Source organism: Papaver somniferum, chromosome 8 (assembly GCF_003573695.1).
Source record: "Papaver somniferum cultivar HN1 chromosome 8, ASM357369v1, whole genome shotgun sequence".
In the NCBI taxonomy this organism is placed as follows: Eukaryota; Viridiplantae; Streptophyta; class Magnoliopsida; order Ranunculales; family Papaveraceae; genus Papaver; species Papaver somniferum.
Window position 1 is genome coordinate 108,615,359 of NC_039365.1, and position 15,018 is coordinate 108,630,376.

The 15,018-nt window shown below is 39.6% G+C and overlaps 1 protein-coding gene across 1 annotated transcript; it reads left to right on the forward strand.

The window, feature by feature from the left end:
- Window positions 1–234: 234 nt before the first annotated feature.
- On the forward strand, window positions 235–4,069 carry LOC113302535 (serine/threonine-protein kinase D6PKL2-like). Its single transcript, XM_026551451.1, has 3 exons — window positions 235–526; window positions 963–2,435; window positions 2,957–4,069. The coding sequence occupies exons 2-3, from the start codon at window positions 1,183–1,185 to the stop codon at window positions 3,834–3,836; spliced, it is 2,133 nt and encodes a 710-aa protein (XP_026407236.1). The 5' UTR covers window positions 235–526; window positions 963–1,182; the 3' UTR covers window positions 3,837–4,069.
- Window positions 4,070–15,018: the final 10,949 nt, after the last annotated feature.

Here is a 15,018-nt window from a genome sequence, read left to right on the forward strand (position 1 = left end):
CTAACATGTTAAAAACATATGTAGCAAATATAGGGCACATTGGTGGGTCCGCCTACCGGTCCACATAAGTTTCTATTGGTAAGAAGATTTAAAAAAAACAAGCGTGTGTGGACCCCACTGATTATGAGCAGTGAAAGAAATTTTATTGCTTTCGTTTCAGACTCTCACATGACAAAAGTAAAGGAGCAAAAAAAAAAAAAAAAAACCGAAAAAAAAAAAAACCGAAAAAAAAGCAAAAGTTGTGTAGTAGTAGTAGAAGAAGAAAAGAAAAGAAAAGAAAAGAAAAGAAAAGAAAGAAACCACTCTCTCAGACTTGCACAGTTGATAGTCAGTCTCAGTCTTAGGCAGCAGCATATACTGTGCTTTGCTTTCTCTCTCTCTATACCTTTATTTTCTTTTGGCTAAGAGAGGAGAAAGAGTGCTAGAATAACCAGAGCTTTGAACAACAAACCCTAATAATTCTTGCATTTTAGTTCTTGAAGAAAGCAAGCAATGGAACTCTGATGAAGATTTTAATACCCAATTTGTAAGTTTCTGTGCTATTTCCATTCTGGGTTTCATTTGTTTTGGGATTTTTTTGTAATTTTTTTTTTGGCGTTGCTATAGTTAGGCCACTAATGAAGTTCTGGTCTGGATTCTGTTGGAAATGTGTTTCAGTCTAAAAAGTTTATTGATGAAGGAATTTGGCATTTTTTTTTCTCTTCAGTGTGAATATAAGGGTTTTGGGTTTTCTTCCTTTGTTCTTTTATGGGGTTTGTTTCTTTTTTAAATATTTTTTTTTTCTGTTTTTTTGTTCTTTACTTGATAAGTAATTAAGGTATTAATCTACTAAGTACTTGGTTTCGATTATTGATTTGGTGCTGATGATGTTCTATATGTATTAGATAGATAATTAAGGTTTTCTTGGACCTCAATTGTTCATCATTCTGGTTTATCTCACATAAAATTTGCTGTTTTTGCAGGGTTTGGTGAGTGACTACATTTGAACATTAAGAAGATTGGAGCGCATTGATAAGCTGATTTTGGAGCTGAGCTACTTCTAAAGAAACCCTAGATAAAGAGTGAGAGAGAGGGGAAAGAAAGGCTTTGTTAAAAGTACTTATAGGCTGAATCTAACCCCCCTTTTTTGAATCATCGAAACTAAGAGAAATTTGTGTAATGATAGATGATTGATTGCTGCCAATGAATCCAATTCCTGAGCCGAAGTTGCTTCCCACCCAGATGCCTGTAGCTGGTCAAGAATCGAATAATTTGCTTCTCAAAGTTGGAATAGAGCAAAACTTACTAACAAGTGCAAGACAGTCGAAAAGTTCAGATTCACCGGCCCTTGTCAAATCATGGAAAGGGAAAGACTCTTTCCAAGAATTGGAGGAAGGTTTTCCTGTTGATGTGATCTTTAAGGGCATTGAGGATTCAAATGAAGGAGGACCTAGCTCCTTTTCTGGTGCTAGTCATCCCCCTGAGCCAGTAGACATAGATTTGATGCGGCCAGTCTATGTTGCAATTGGTAAAACCAAATCCGACCCAGGGTCCTTAGTCAGAAGTATGTCACTGAAGGGACCTTTTGTTGATGATCTTTCAATTCGGCCTCCGGGTGCTAAAGCTCAACCTAACAAAGCTGTTCTTTCACCTAAAAAAAGCATAAATGAAGAACCAAATGACATAGGTGTAATATCTTCTCCATTTACTGTTTCGCGTGCATCACAAACTACAGACAACGGAATTCTGCCACATGACTCTGATGAGAGGGAGTGCGTTTGGGATGCCTCTTTGCCTCCTAGTGGTAATGTAAGCCCACACAGTAGCATTGATAGTACGGGGGTTGTCACTGCTATGAGCATTGTTAATAGTCGAACCAGTACTTATCGAAGCGATGGAGTTACTAGCGATGGAATGACGAGTATTGACAGAAATTGGGAGAGTGCCAAAGGGAGTGCAAGAGGTGACTCACTTGAGAGTGAGAAAACTAGTGTTAGTCGGGCAAGTGATAGCAGTGGTCTTAGTGATGATAGCAATTGGAGTAATAATACAGGGAGTGCCAATAAACCTCACAAAGGAAATGATCCCCGATGGAAGGCTATCTTAGCCGTCCGATCACGAGATGGAATGTTGGGAATGAGTCATTTTAGATTGCTCAAACGGCTTGGTTGTGGAGATATTGGTAGTGTATATCTTTCTGAACTGAGCGGGACTAGATGTTATTTCGCTATGAAGGTTATGGACAAAGCATCCCTAGCAAGCAGGAAAAAGTTAACGAGAGCTCAGACAGAAAGAGAAATCCTGCAACTGTTGGACCATCCGTTCTTGCCAACCTTGTACACACATTTTGAGACGGATAGATTCTCATGCTTGGTCATGGAGTTCTGCCCAGGTGGAGATTTGCACACTCTGAGGCAACGGCAGCCTGGGAAGCACTTCTCCGAGTATGCAGCAAGGTATGGCTTGTGAATTTTTTCTTTTAAATTATTGAGAATAGTTTTAAATTATCAAAAAAGGCAATTGTTTTAAGAGTGGGAACAATAGCCATCTCTACAAAAGGGATCCACCAAAATGGTGACTTCTGAATCTTCTATTTACACAACCAAGCGCTGCATGTAAATTGGAATTCCGGAACAATATTTATTCCTCCTGCCATACTTAATTTACTAAATTCACTATTATCAATTGTGACCATATTCCAGAGAGGTTCTTGTTTACCTTTATCCCTATAATTGGTTCCCTTTAACTTCATCATTCCAGTGTTTTAGAAAATGAAAATAACTGCTGGAGAGAAGAAATTTTCTGTCATTGGAGAACCGGAGAATGACAATAGATTCTTATCGAAATATGCATCATACCTACAGAGATATATTGTACTTCCTAACTGCATGACTTCTAGTGGTGTCTTACATCTTAGTTCTGCACGACTTTCAACCTTGGTTAGAGGAATGACATTTACTTCTTTTCATCTGAGCAGGTTTTATGCCGCAGAGGTGCTTCTGGCTCTTGAATATCTCCATATGCTCGGAGTTGTTTACAGAGACTTAAAACCAGAAAATGTTCTTGTGCGGGATGATGGTCACATTATGCTCTCAGACTTTGATCTCTCCCTTAGATGTGCAGTCTCACCAACCTTAATTAGAACGTCATACGACTCGGACCCATCCAAACGAGGAACCAGCGGTGCGTTTTGTGTTCAACCTGCCTGCATTGAACCCTCATCTGCCTGTATCCAGCCAGCATGTTTCCTCCCACGTATTTTTCCTAAAAAAAATAAGACAAAAACTCGAAAGCCCAGAATGGATCACGGGCAGCCAACTTCCACCCTACCAGAGCTTCTCGCAGAACCAACAGCTGCTCGGTCAATGTCTTTCGTTGGCACACACGAATACCTTGCCCCCGAAATCATCAAGGGAGAAGGGCATGGGAGTGCGGTAGACTGGTGGACTTTCGGTATCTTTCTGCATGAGCTCCTCTATGGAAAGACCCCATTCAAGGGCTCTGGCAACAGGGCAACGCTTTTCAATGTTGTGGGGCAGCAGCTGAGATTTCCTGATTCACCAGCGACGAGCTACGCTGGTAGAGATTTGATTCGTGGGCTTCTAGTAAAGGAGCCTCAGCATCGGTTAGGTGTAAAGAGGGGAGCAACAGAAATAAAGCAACACCCTTTCTTTGAAGGTGTGAATTGGGCACTGATAAGGTGCAGCACTCCACCGGAAGTTCCCAGGTCAGTTGAGACTGAGTTTTCGGGGAAGTTTGGGGCTGTTGACCCGGTTGGTGTTGGGAGTAATAGTAAGAGAATGGTAGGAACTGACATGAAATCTGGGGGTAAATATCTGGATTTCGAGTTCTTTTGAGTTATTATTGATCACGAGATTCTTCTCTTAATATAATGTTGTTGAGTTAGTATGAGTGGATAAAATTTCATCTTAGTAGAGGTTGTTCGTGTTCTCCTGTTTATTGTCCTCCCATGCACTTGATAGTCTCTACTTCACCAAAGGACGTTTCTTTATAATCGTGGAACTCTTCTGATATTGGCACAGACAACTGCAGTCATATTAATATAAATATCGAATTCACTGCGCCTGTATCTCTAGTGCATTAGCTAGACATATACTGGATGAACTCGTCGATTCTTAAGCTGTAACTGTAATCCATACAAGTTCAGAAAATAAGTGAGTTATACATGTCAGCATACATGTTTAGCTTTCCTTTGAGACAGGGTGACCCAATCTCCCCCTATTTGTTTTTGAGAGGAATTTTGCTCTAGCACTGCTAGTTCAATTTTGATCTAGCGGCACCAATGCCTACCATTTGGCATCTTGTGATGTCAGCAAACCGCTCTTTGAACCATAGTTGGGCATCTTTTTTTCTTCTTTGTAGTATAATCATAGCCGTGATTTTAACTCCCATTTCCATCACCACTGTTAGGTTTCAGAACCACAGAACCCATTCATTCTATATCCACATTGCCATCACCACTGTTAATGGAAGAGCTATCCCAGATTATGCCAAACCTGCGAAACATAAGTTGGCAGCAAACAAGAAGTTTATGCTGGATCGAGCTAGTCAGCAATCACTGCCTGATGGCAGGATCCTGATTAAATGATGCCAGACTGATGGTACAGTTACTAATCAAAAACTAGTGTCAAGAGCAAGAGAGATTCTTAAACGTCAAGGGTTTCCCAACAACCACACATTTCACGAATTACTTCGAACTCACTTAGACGAAGCAATGACCAAATCTTCCATTACGGGCATCAGGAAGAGCAAAATATATATTGCCAACGTTCTATATTCACAAACTACTAGGTAATCATTTTTGTTAGTATATCTTGATACTGTCATTATATGTGCAGATTATGGAAGGACAACAATTCTCTGTATATCTACTTTTTTTTTCATACGAAATGCTAAGCATCAACTGTAAGCGCGACAAATTTTCATTTAACAGCTGAAATCAAAGGTTTGTTATCCATTAAAATGAAAGCCTTGTTCCTTTGCACACCACACCAAATAACTAAGAATGCCAATCAAAAGCAAATTAACACACGCAAACGCAAACACTCGCAAGCTTATATATATATATATATATCTGATATCCATGATTTCAATAAATGAATGGAGCATCGGCATGCTCATCAGAACGGTAGAGTCCGGAGCGCTGAGTAAACTGCCTCTCATAATCTTATCATCCACTCTGTGTAGACTAAAAAAAGTTAAAGCTAAATGGAATAAAAATGTTGTTTTCCTGATTTGGGAAAGTAAAAGCATACCCAGCTACGGTTAACAAAATGGTTTGCTGACATCATAAGATGGTAGGCACCAATGCTGCTAGATCAATTATGATCTAGCAGTGCTGGAGCAAAATCTTTCCTTTTTTGACGCTCTGTCCAGAACGATAAAACAACCTGAAAACATTGGATTGATCAAAGGAATTAAAATTGTACACAAAGTTCTCTTTATAAGCCATTTATTATTCGTTGACGACTGTCTATTGTTCTGTAAAGCAGGTAAAAAACCTTGTCACAATCTAGTAAAGATGTTCAAAGATTTTGGTTTGGCATCGGGTCAGTTAATCAATCTTGAAAAATCTGGAGTCTTTTTTAGTACGAAAACTGAGAGCAATATTAGATATAAAGTCAAGGAAATTTTAAGAGTCAAGGCCATTCCCCCTAAATGACAAATACCTAGAGGTTCGACTCTGTTCTAACAGATCAAAAATTACTTACTTCGAACCATTAGTGGAAAAGATGAAAAATAGGATGCTTAATTATAGAGGGACTATTATAAACATGGTAGGAAAACTGTAATGGTTAAAAATGTTACAGCCTCTCTTTATGTATACCAAATGAACTATTTCAAGATCCCAGTTAAAATTTGTAAGGATATAGCAAAAATTCAGAGGGACTCAATGAGAATGGTAAGAAAGGAGTATGTTTTAAAAGCTGGAAATCAATATGCAAGTCACTTGAAGAAGGAGGATTCGGATTTAAAGATGTTCAAAAATTCAACTTTGCTATGATAGCTAAAATGGGGTGGAGGCTAAAGGAGAATCCTGATTCACTATGCGCTTTCATTCTCAAAGCTAAGTACTACCCAAATACTGATATCTTGCACATTGGTGATACTCCAAATAGAACTGATAGTTGTACATGCTTACAGGTATATAACAATTAAAAAAATTCTGTTTTTGGGAAGTTGGAAATGGAGCTAGTACAGAAATATGGAATGATCTCTGGATTTCTGATACGTTATCTCCGACGGACAGACTTCAAACAAATAATGAAGGCCTACAAAAGGTAAATGATCTCATTACAACTAACAATAATACATGGGATTTAGGAAAACTGGCTAAGATACTTTGATGAACAAACCATTAAGAAAGTAAAGAAGAATTTAATTAACTGATGTTAATCATGAAGATACACCGCATTGGGCTCTAAATATAACAGGTAAATTCTCGGTGAAATCTCTTTATAATCAAATCAACACAAATGGAAATGCATATAAAAATGGAATCTTATTTGGAAGATGGATACTACTCCTGTTGTGAAAATCTTCATCTGGAAGGCTGCCCATACTATACTGCCAAATAGTATGCGAATGACAACCATTTTGCCAGAAACAAACACTAAATGTAATTTGTGCAATGAAGAGAAAGAAACCTCAACCCATCTTTTTCTAGATTGTACTTTTGCTATACAAGTGTGGATGCATTTCAATTTTGATATGCAATTCATAAAAAATGGGACAACAACTTTCATGATTGGTTATATAGCTGTTTTCAGAACACCAACAGAGGTGTCTATGGCATAAACTGGCAAGTTTTATGTAGTGTTATCATATGGCAAATCTGGAAGGCCAGATGCAACAAACATTCAAAAAAGAAACTCAAAATAGTGAAACAACAACAAACAACATAATTAAGTTCATAAATAGTTACAAGATAGTTCATAGGTCTAATTATGATATTATGCAACTTCTGTACTATAATCCTCTAATTAGGGAAGCTAGAGGACTTCACGCAGACTGCACAACTAGAGAACAACTAGAGAGAGCTGGAGCTGTTAGAGCACTGCTCGGTCGAACTCTCAAGCGTTGCTATCTCAAGCTTGTCTGTCAAGTTTAGTTGCCAAAACTATAAGTCTTGATTTCTAGTCTACTTATAGCTAAGTCTCAGATTAGGATAGAATGTGTAGTTGAGCTTTAGACTCCACGACGTTCATCGATTGAAGACGAAAAACTACTAAGGGGAGCTTGTGGAACTTCATCAACAAAAGGTATGTGGAGACTTGAACTCATATATCACTCAAAAGTCTATTTCTATTGTATCTCCTATTTGAGACAAAAGTCGTATAGCTATATAGACTTCAATTATACACATTTGATATTTCCAGCTGGGTTCCCTAATAATACTAATAATCCTATTGAGAAGAGTTTGTGGGCAGGCATTTTGAAAAGCAATGATGAAGTGCGGCGGAATACTACCTTGCAAGTGAATTCTAGTCCTAGAGTACTTTTCTGGAAGGACTCATGGATGAATGGGCAAGATTTGAAGTCTTTATTTCCTTCTTTATTCAAGTTAAGTAGACTGCACGATGCAACTATACAGGATTGTTTAAGCTATGATGGTGCAAGTTGGAATTTGGCTTTCTGTAGACAATTGAAAGATAGAGAAGTGGAAGATGCTTCTCATCTTATTAATCTTATTTCAAATTTCAACATTGGCATGGGTGGTGACAGTAGAGTGTGGCAGCAGGGAAGAAAGCCTTTTTCTGTCTCAGAGTGTTAAAAAGCTTTAGAGGTGGATGGCTTGATCTTATTTCCTTACAAGTGCCTATGGAATCCAAAAATTCCACAAAAGGTAATCTTTTTTGTGTAGACTTTATGTTACAATGCTGCTCCCACTCTGGATACTTACAAGAACTCTATTCTTATTAATGGTTGTTTACTTTGTAAGAAAGCTGGTGAATCAAATCACCATATCTTTCTACATTGTGAAATCACCAGAGAGATTTTGTTGTTTTTCCTAAAGAGTTATAATCTCAGCTGGGTTTGTCAGGAAACAGTGAGACAAACAATTTGGGAATGGAACAGAAAAAAAGGCTCTTGCAATAATATCAGAAACAAAATTTGGGATATCATCCCTTTTGCAATCTTGTGGGCTATGTGGACAGAGAGGAAAGAAATATTTTTTAACCGGAAATATAAATCTTTGGAGGAGATCAAGAACAGTGTTAAGATGTTTATTTATAACTGGTGCTCGGGAACAAAGATTTTTCAAGGAGTGTCAATTGAGATGGTTTTGTACAATTGGGAGGCTGTTATGAACTAGTTTCATTTGGGTTTTGCTTAGCTTTTCTTTTCTTTATGAGTGTTTCCTAGTACTTCTATTCGTACTTTATATTGGTTCGGCTCAGTTTTTTACCTCCTTGGTAATCAACTGTTTCCTTTCAATAAATTTTGCCATTTTTGAGTCAAAAAAGAAATAATATTTCAAGCTGAGTTTAACTCGCTTACATATTCTCGAAATATGTGTTGGTAAGCTTTCGCTTTAACCAAGTTCATCTTATATTCTTGACGAAATCAAAATATGATCATGTGAAAATCGCCTGGTAACATCTTACCTGATTTGTGTGAGATAGTCATTTGATGTAGAATCGGAAAGTTTCGTATTGATCATTCGATCACTTGAAAATTTCTTTGAAGTTAATAGTTTGTGCGAGACAGTTATTGTTGTCTTCTAAGAATTTTTTAATGATTGAAATAGGATTTTAAAACAATTAACCATTAATTGGATATAACACAGTATGCGTACTTGTATGCTAACTGCTGCAAGTTATTCCAAGTACGGGAACCATAATATGCATACCCGTATGCGTACTGGTTTGTTAGTTGAAGTCCGTGAACTTAGTATGCATACACGTATGCGTAGCGGCGTAAGTTCAAGTCCGGGAATTCAACCGAGTTTCGTGGTGTACGACAGTATGCGTACCCGTTCGCATACTGGCGAACCTAGACCAAGTCTGGCTACTTAGGTATACGTATCTGTTTGAAAACTTGAGTGGGTTATGTTCTAAAATCGGTTTGTTCATGAACTAATACATTTATAAAATAAGGAATGCAATATTTTGCAAACCGTGGCTATAATGTTCATGAATTGATTCGAGTGAATCAAGATCGATTTTGCTTCAATTGGGTCTTGTATACTTCTACGAGAATATAAACAATTGAACCACTCTATAACTAGTTTCATTTGAGTCATTTAAATTAGTTGTGTTAAGATGAACAAGGTTGATATAAAAGTGTTCATATGGCTAATCGGTTAACTATTATTGAGCCAACAAGGTGTACACGTTTAGGTACGGTTACAGATATCTAAATGAAGTCACTTTTCATTTGTGCATAACAAGCTAAGTTCGATCTAACGGTTTAAATATATTATCTTGAGTCTAATCAGGTTTTCATCTAACGGTGAATATTGAATACTTTGTTAGCAAGGTAACATTGATTGCAAACCCTGATTTGAAGACTATATAAGGGAGAACTCTAGCAACCGGGAAACCTAATCCCCACACCTCATGTGTGATACTAGTTGCGACTAGAGTCGATTCTCCTTTAACCTAGGTTTTTCCTATAACCATTGTAGGTTAACGACTTAAAGACTTCATTGGGATTGTAAAGCCAGACCCAACTATTTTCTCTGTAGTTGCGTGTTCTGATCTTACTTTATTCTATCGTATTGAGTACTATCTTCTCTAATATTTGATCGATATTTAATCTCCGATAGGCAAGATAAAAAGTTGTCACAAACATCTTCGTCTCATCGTTTGTGATTCCACAATATCTTGTTTCGCTACCATACGATTAATATTATTGTGAGGTGATTGATATTACTAGGATGTTCTTCGGGAATATAAGTCCGGCGTATCAATTGGTTCCTGTTCACCTTGATTTATCAAAAGATGGAACAAAACTTATAGGTATTTCTGTGGGAGACAGATTTATCTATTCAATATACTTTTTTGTGTGAGACAGATTTGTTTATCAAGTCTTTGACTTTGGATCGTAGCAACTCTTAGTTGTGGGTGAGATCAGCTAAGGGAATCAAGTGCGTAGAGTCCTGCTGGGATTCAGAGGCGTAAGGAACGCGACTGTACCTTAATCAGTGTGAGTTTGGTTAGGGCTCAACTGCATTCCAGTCTGAAGTTAAATTGCAGTAGGCTAGTGATACAGTGTGGTGTTCAAATCTGGTCTAGGTCCAGGGGTTTTTCTGCATTTGCGGTTTCCTCATTAACAAAATTTCTGATGTGTGTTGATGGTGGTTTTTAGTTCAAGGGCTAAAATCGTAAACCCTGTATTTAATGCACTGTCATCCTGCAAAGGAACATAAGCCATTTAAAAGCAATGAGTGCTTAAGCCTCTTCGCTCACATATGTATTTAACAATTCAATATATATGTATATATGAAATTTATTCAGAATGGTGCGTGCAATAGCAATCCCAAAATATTCTATGAATTTTATCTTCCACCAGCATTATTCACTAATGCATGACTTGACTAGTATTTTCCTATGCTATGTTCCCATCCGAACTCTCAATATTGACATGACATGACGATTAAATGTTCACTCTCAACAGAGTAGCATGAATCTCCGAAGTGTCAGTATTGAGATCTGCATGGAAGTACTCACACAGACTGCATCACTCCTTGACAAAGAAAATTTTGTATCGACGCACTTTTAAGTTAGCTCGATCGAACACGCTTAAATTCCTTAGGGAAAATCTAGACTGTTAATGTCAGTCTTAAGAAACGATCACGGCCACACAATTTGGCCACACAATTCAACAAGCCTAGCCTACTCCTGGCAGAATTAGGCGATCATCACAATGACCACGGGCGGGTCCACTAGCATCCCGACCGAGCGAATCCCATCTAGAACATCCACATCGCTTCGAACGATTGACCCTAATGTGGGTGATCACGCTGTTGGAAAAACATACTCAAACGAACTAAGACCGGAAAAAACAGTATCAAAACCCATCACATCCGTCAAACTTAGCCAGCCTATTTAGACGGTGTAGATCGCATCTCGAACGATCAAAGAAGTATTGGCGTGTTCACGGGCGGCTTAATTTCTCCCTTAGTCGATCGACCTGCCCACAACAAGCCCCGGGAGTGTTAAAACGTTTTCCCGAACTAGAGCGAACGCGCTATTCCAAAACCCTAGTATGGGTTGCGACATCATACAACTGCCGCAAGTTGATCGTGTCCGTCCATCTTCTCCATCCTGGACGGACGACCTAGATCCAGTTTCAGGTGGCCAATGAGGTGTCGTCGCGTTCACCGTCGACCTAGCTCCACCCTTGGTCGATCGACTTGCTCATGGAAATCCAAGAGCGTATAGAATCATTCACCAAAAGTAGGGTGAACGCGCTGCTTTGAAACCCTAATTGGTGTTTGCGGCAGTATGTCACTGCCGCAAATCGATCACGACCATCCATCTTCGCCAGCCGAATCGAGTGGTTTAGATCTAATTTTAGATGGCCTAGGAGGTGTTAGCATATTCACCAACGACTCGTCTTTGCACATGGCCAATCGTCCTGTTCGAATTAGCGCCCAACGCTTTGATTCGACTAGCCAAAACAGGGTTGGCCGCGCGGCCCCTAAACCCTAAAATTAAATCAACGACAGTATGCAACTGCCGCAAATCATCTCCATCGTCCAACTTCGCCAGACGAGTTGACCGACCTAGATTTGATTTCAGGTAACCAACAAGATGTCGTTGTGATCACCATACACTCTTCTTTCATGAGGGACAATAGACCAAGCAAAAACTAGATCATAGGGATCCCGAACGGTCACCCAAAGGTAACTAGCTGTGCTGCTTGCATGAAATTCAACAGTAGTCATTAACTGCCGCAAATCGCCTCAGCCACTCAGTTTGGCTAGCCGATTTAGGCGGTCCATATCTAACTTGGATCGACCGATAAGATTTTAGAATGGCTACCAGTCGCCACTCTCCTATATGAACTGATCGACCACTCCTTGGGATACGTGCGTAACACCCACCAACTCCCTGAAAAATGGCGGTCGTGCTCCTTTTGAGACGCTCAATCCGTGACTGGTTCGATCGAGCTCTAAAACAACGATGCTCCATGCACATCGATTATTTGGAGCTGCTTGTTTAAAAGCGATGCTTTACGTGCATCGAATACATATGATATTTCATGAATATTGGCTTTACAAATAACTTAGTTAGTTAACCTAAAGCGCTATGTGCTGCTTTCAGCGGCAAGTCCCAGGACTTGACCCATTTACTCAAGACAGCAAACATGTCACAAAATGGGGGATGCTCATTGAGGTATGGGTCTGGCGGTTTACAGCGTGCGGCGTGCAACGCTCCCATTACGATAAAGTGTCAGGAAATACGGACGGTTAACAACAATGGGAGTAGTGGGTGAAAGTGCGATCAGTTCTCCCTCATAACGGAAACGTGGTGATCACCACTCTTTACACAACCCCACTTATCCACTGCTTAATCACCTCCACTTCCTTCGAGATCATGGCGTGCGCTCAATGACTTGTACAAAATAGGATTTCAACTTCAACATGACACAAGTGTTGTCAACACAAGTATCCAGAAAACACCAAGAATTGATAGCTTACGTTCTGCAAGCCAGTTCCACATTCTGATACAAGTCATAAAACAACTACACCTTCATAATTCAACATTCTGATCTCAAACACCTTCTTCGCTTCTCTCCCTAAGATCAACCCTTCTCCTTCAGTTTGTGACCGAATTGAATCTAGAACGGCCATTTCTTGGTTTAGGCCAGAGTCTGACAGATTGATCTCTCGAACTCAAAAGTACTCATGTGCAGTATATTTGTTTAGGGTTTGGATTCGTTTCTCATCAACACACCCAAATTTACCGAAAACAGCAGAATCAGTTTTTGGCCTCAAACAACTGGCGACCACAGTGGGAGATTGATCTCTCGGTTGCAAAATCAATATTTCTATATTCATTCTAGTTTTCTCAGTTTCAAAAGGGTGGATCTTAGATCCAATTCAATCATTAAATTCAATTTAGGTTCAACAACCAATTTCAATTCCAGTGTTCCATTCTCTAAGAAGCTTCACAAAAATGCTTTTTCAAGCAATGCTACTGGAAATGCCTTGGATAGCTGAGCACCAGTAAATCTCCCAGATGAAATGATCAGAAATCCGCGTGGAGACAAAAGAAGACGTGACTCCTACTTAGAAGAGTACAACGGCTTCTCTCGAAGATCCAGATGGAGAAATTGCCTTTTCTGCAACACCACGAGTGTTATATGGACAAACCAGAAATGCCTCAAAGTTATCATTGATATTAACATCTCCAGGATCCACACCAGATAGATAAATGGAGGATTCGCATAGCCGTTGTTCCAGTATGGAGATAGACGACAACAAATCTCAACACCATTGGAGTACTAGAAAGACACCTGCAGAGATCACACAAAAAAAGGTCTATCTCTATTCCACCACTGCTACCAATTTATGGTTAGGAGTATCCTCTACCACTTTATCAGCAAAATGTGTAGATCCAGAACATGGCGTAATTCCGAGGATTCGTACATCTACAATAACAAAGGAGGCTTGACACATCTTCAAATCATCATAAAGGGGTTCGTCTATTATGTCAACCCAGACAAGAGACATCCCGGGACATCTTCAGATCTACTGAAGCCGACACCTCAAGAGAGCATCCTCAAGAAGATAATGATGCCCGCGTCATCATGTCGAGAAAGAATCCGCATCTTGGGAAAATCACTCTGTCAGACTTAGGAAGAATGTTTCAGCGAAACAATGAACATCCAAATGATTATATCAAGAGGTCCATAATTCGGGCACTGGAGGGTCACGATTCAAATGTGACTGAACAACAATTGGTGTAATTATGCATCAATAGGATGGTACCTGTATATCGTGCTTTGATGAACCTGCGCTTTCAGACATCCTCTGAACTTCGTGAAACTGCTAAACGCTCAGCTGCGATAGCACCTGACCTGCTATAAAGAACCAGGCCTTCCAGGAATAAAGATCCTTATGATATTCGTGGAAGCATACATCTGACCAACAGTCAATACAACCTTCAACTTTCTGTAAGCAGTTTCACTTAAGAAGCAAGAGGAAAACCACCGAGATACAACATCCTGCGCGTCCAAAATCACCCACTCCAGCTCCAGTACCACATGCATGACTGCCACAATGATAAAACAACGTCCAAGATATTTTATATCTGGCTCGACGGCAACAACATCAATGAGAGACGCTTTCATAATTTCGTCTCCCGTAGAAGAAGTAGTTGCGTTACCAAAGGAGATTGCACCCGGGACTTAATAGGTACATACATACTCTCCATGTCAAGAGCTTCATCATATTTGCAGAACCTGTTAGTTAAGTCATTCGCATGAGGGAACTTCCCTACTCCTCAAAGACACGATCCAAAGATGATAAAGGCAAATGAGTGTGACTGGGGACTGCTCAACACTACCCATCTCAAAGATGCTGAATTTAGAGAGATGCAAGCACGCTATCATTCCAAGATGTCTAAAGAAGATGACATACTCAAGAGAGCAGACGTATTGTCAAAGACGAGCGATATGCCCGGACGTCTACAAAACGCAACGTAGACGCAAAGACGGCCACATGATCAGTAACTCGTACGATTCTCATCAACATAAGGTTCAACTCCAAATCTCATCCAAATTATTTCCTTAGAAACCCAGCATGATAGCATCTATCAAGCTGAAAGCTCAATAGATACTCATGGGCAGGGGACTGTCTCCCTCTTCTTCATTCCATGAGGAAACATCAAGGAAGCTATCGGTTCCATCATCGGCGTCTCCCTCTAATAACAAGAAGATCTCTACCACTATATGAAGACTTCCAAGTTCATGAAAGTAGCTACCACGCCTCTCCCTGCCAGTCTCTTCTGATCACAGCTGCTGCCAAGAACCGTTGTTGCTCGTTGATTGATACCAGCCAGA

Bases quoted from the DNA above. Each gene is read 5' to 3' on its own strand.
- LOC113302535 (XM_026551451.1), top strand. From the start codon at position 1,183: ATGAATCCAATTCCTGAGCCGAAGTTGCTTCCCACCCAGATGCCTGTA. The intron at 2,436-2,956 runs GTATGGCTTGTG...TCATCTGAGCAG, and splicing joins TTCTCCGAGTATGCAGCAAG to GTTTTATGCCGCAGAGGTGC.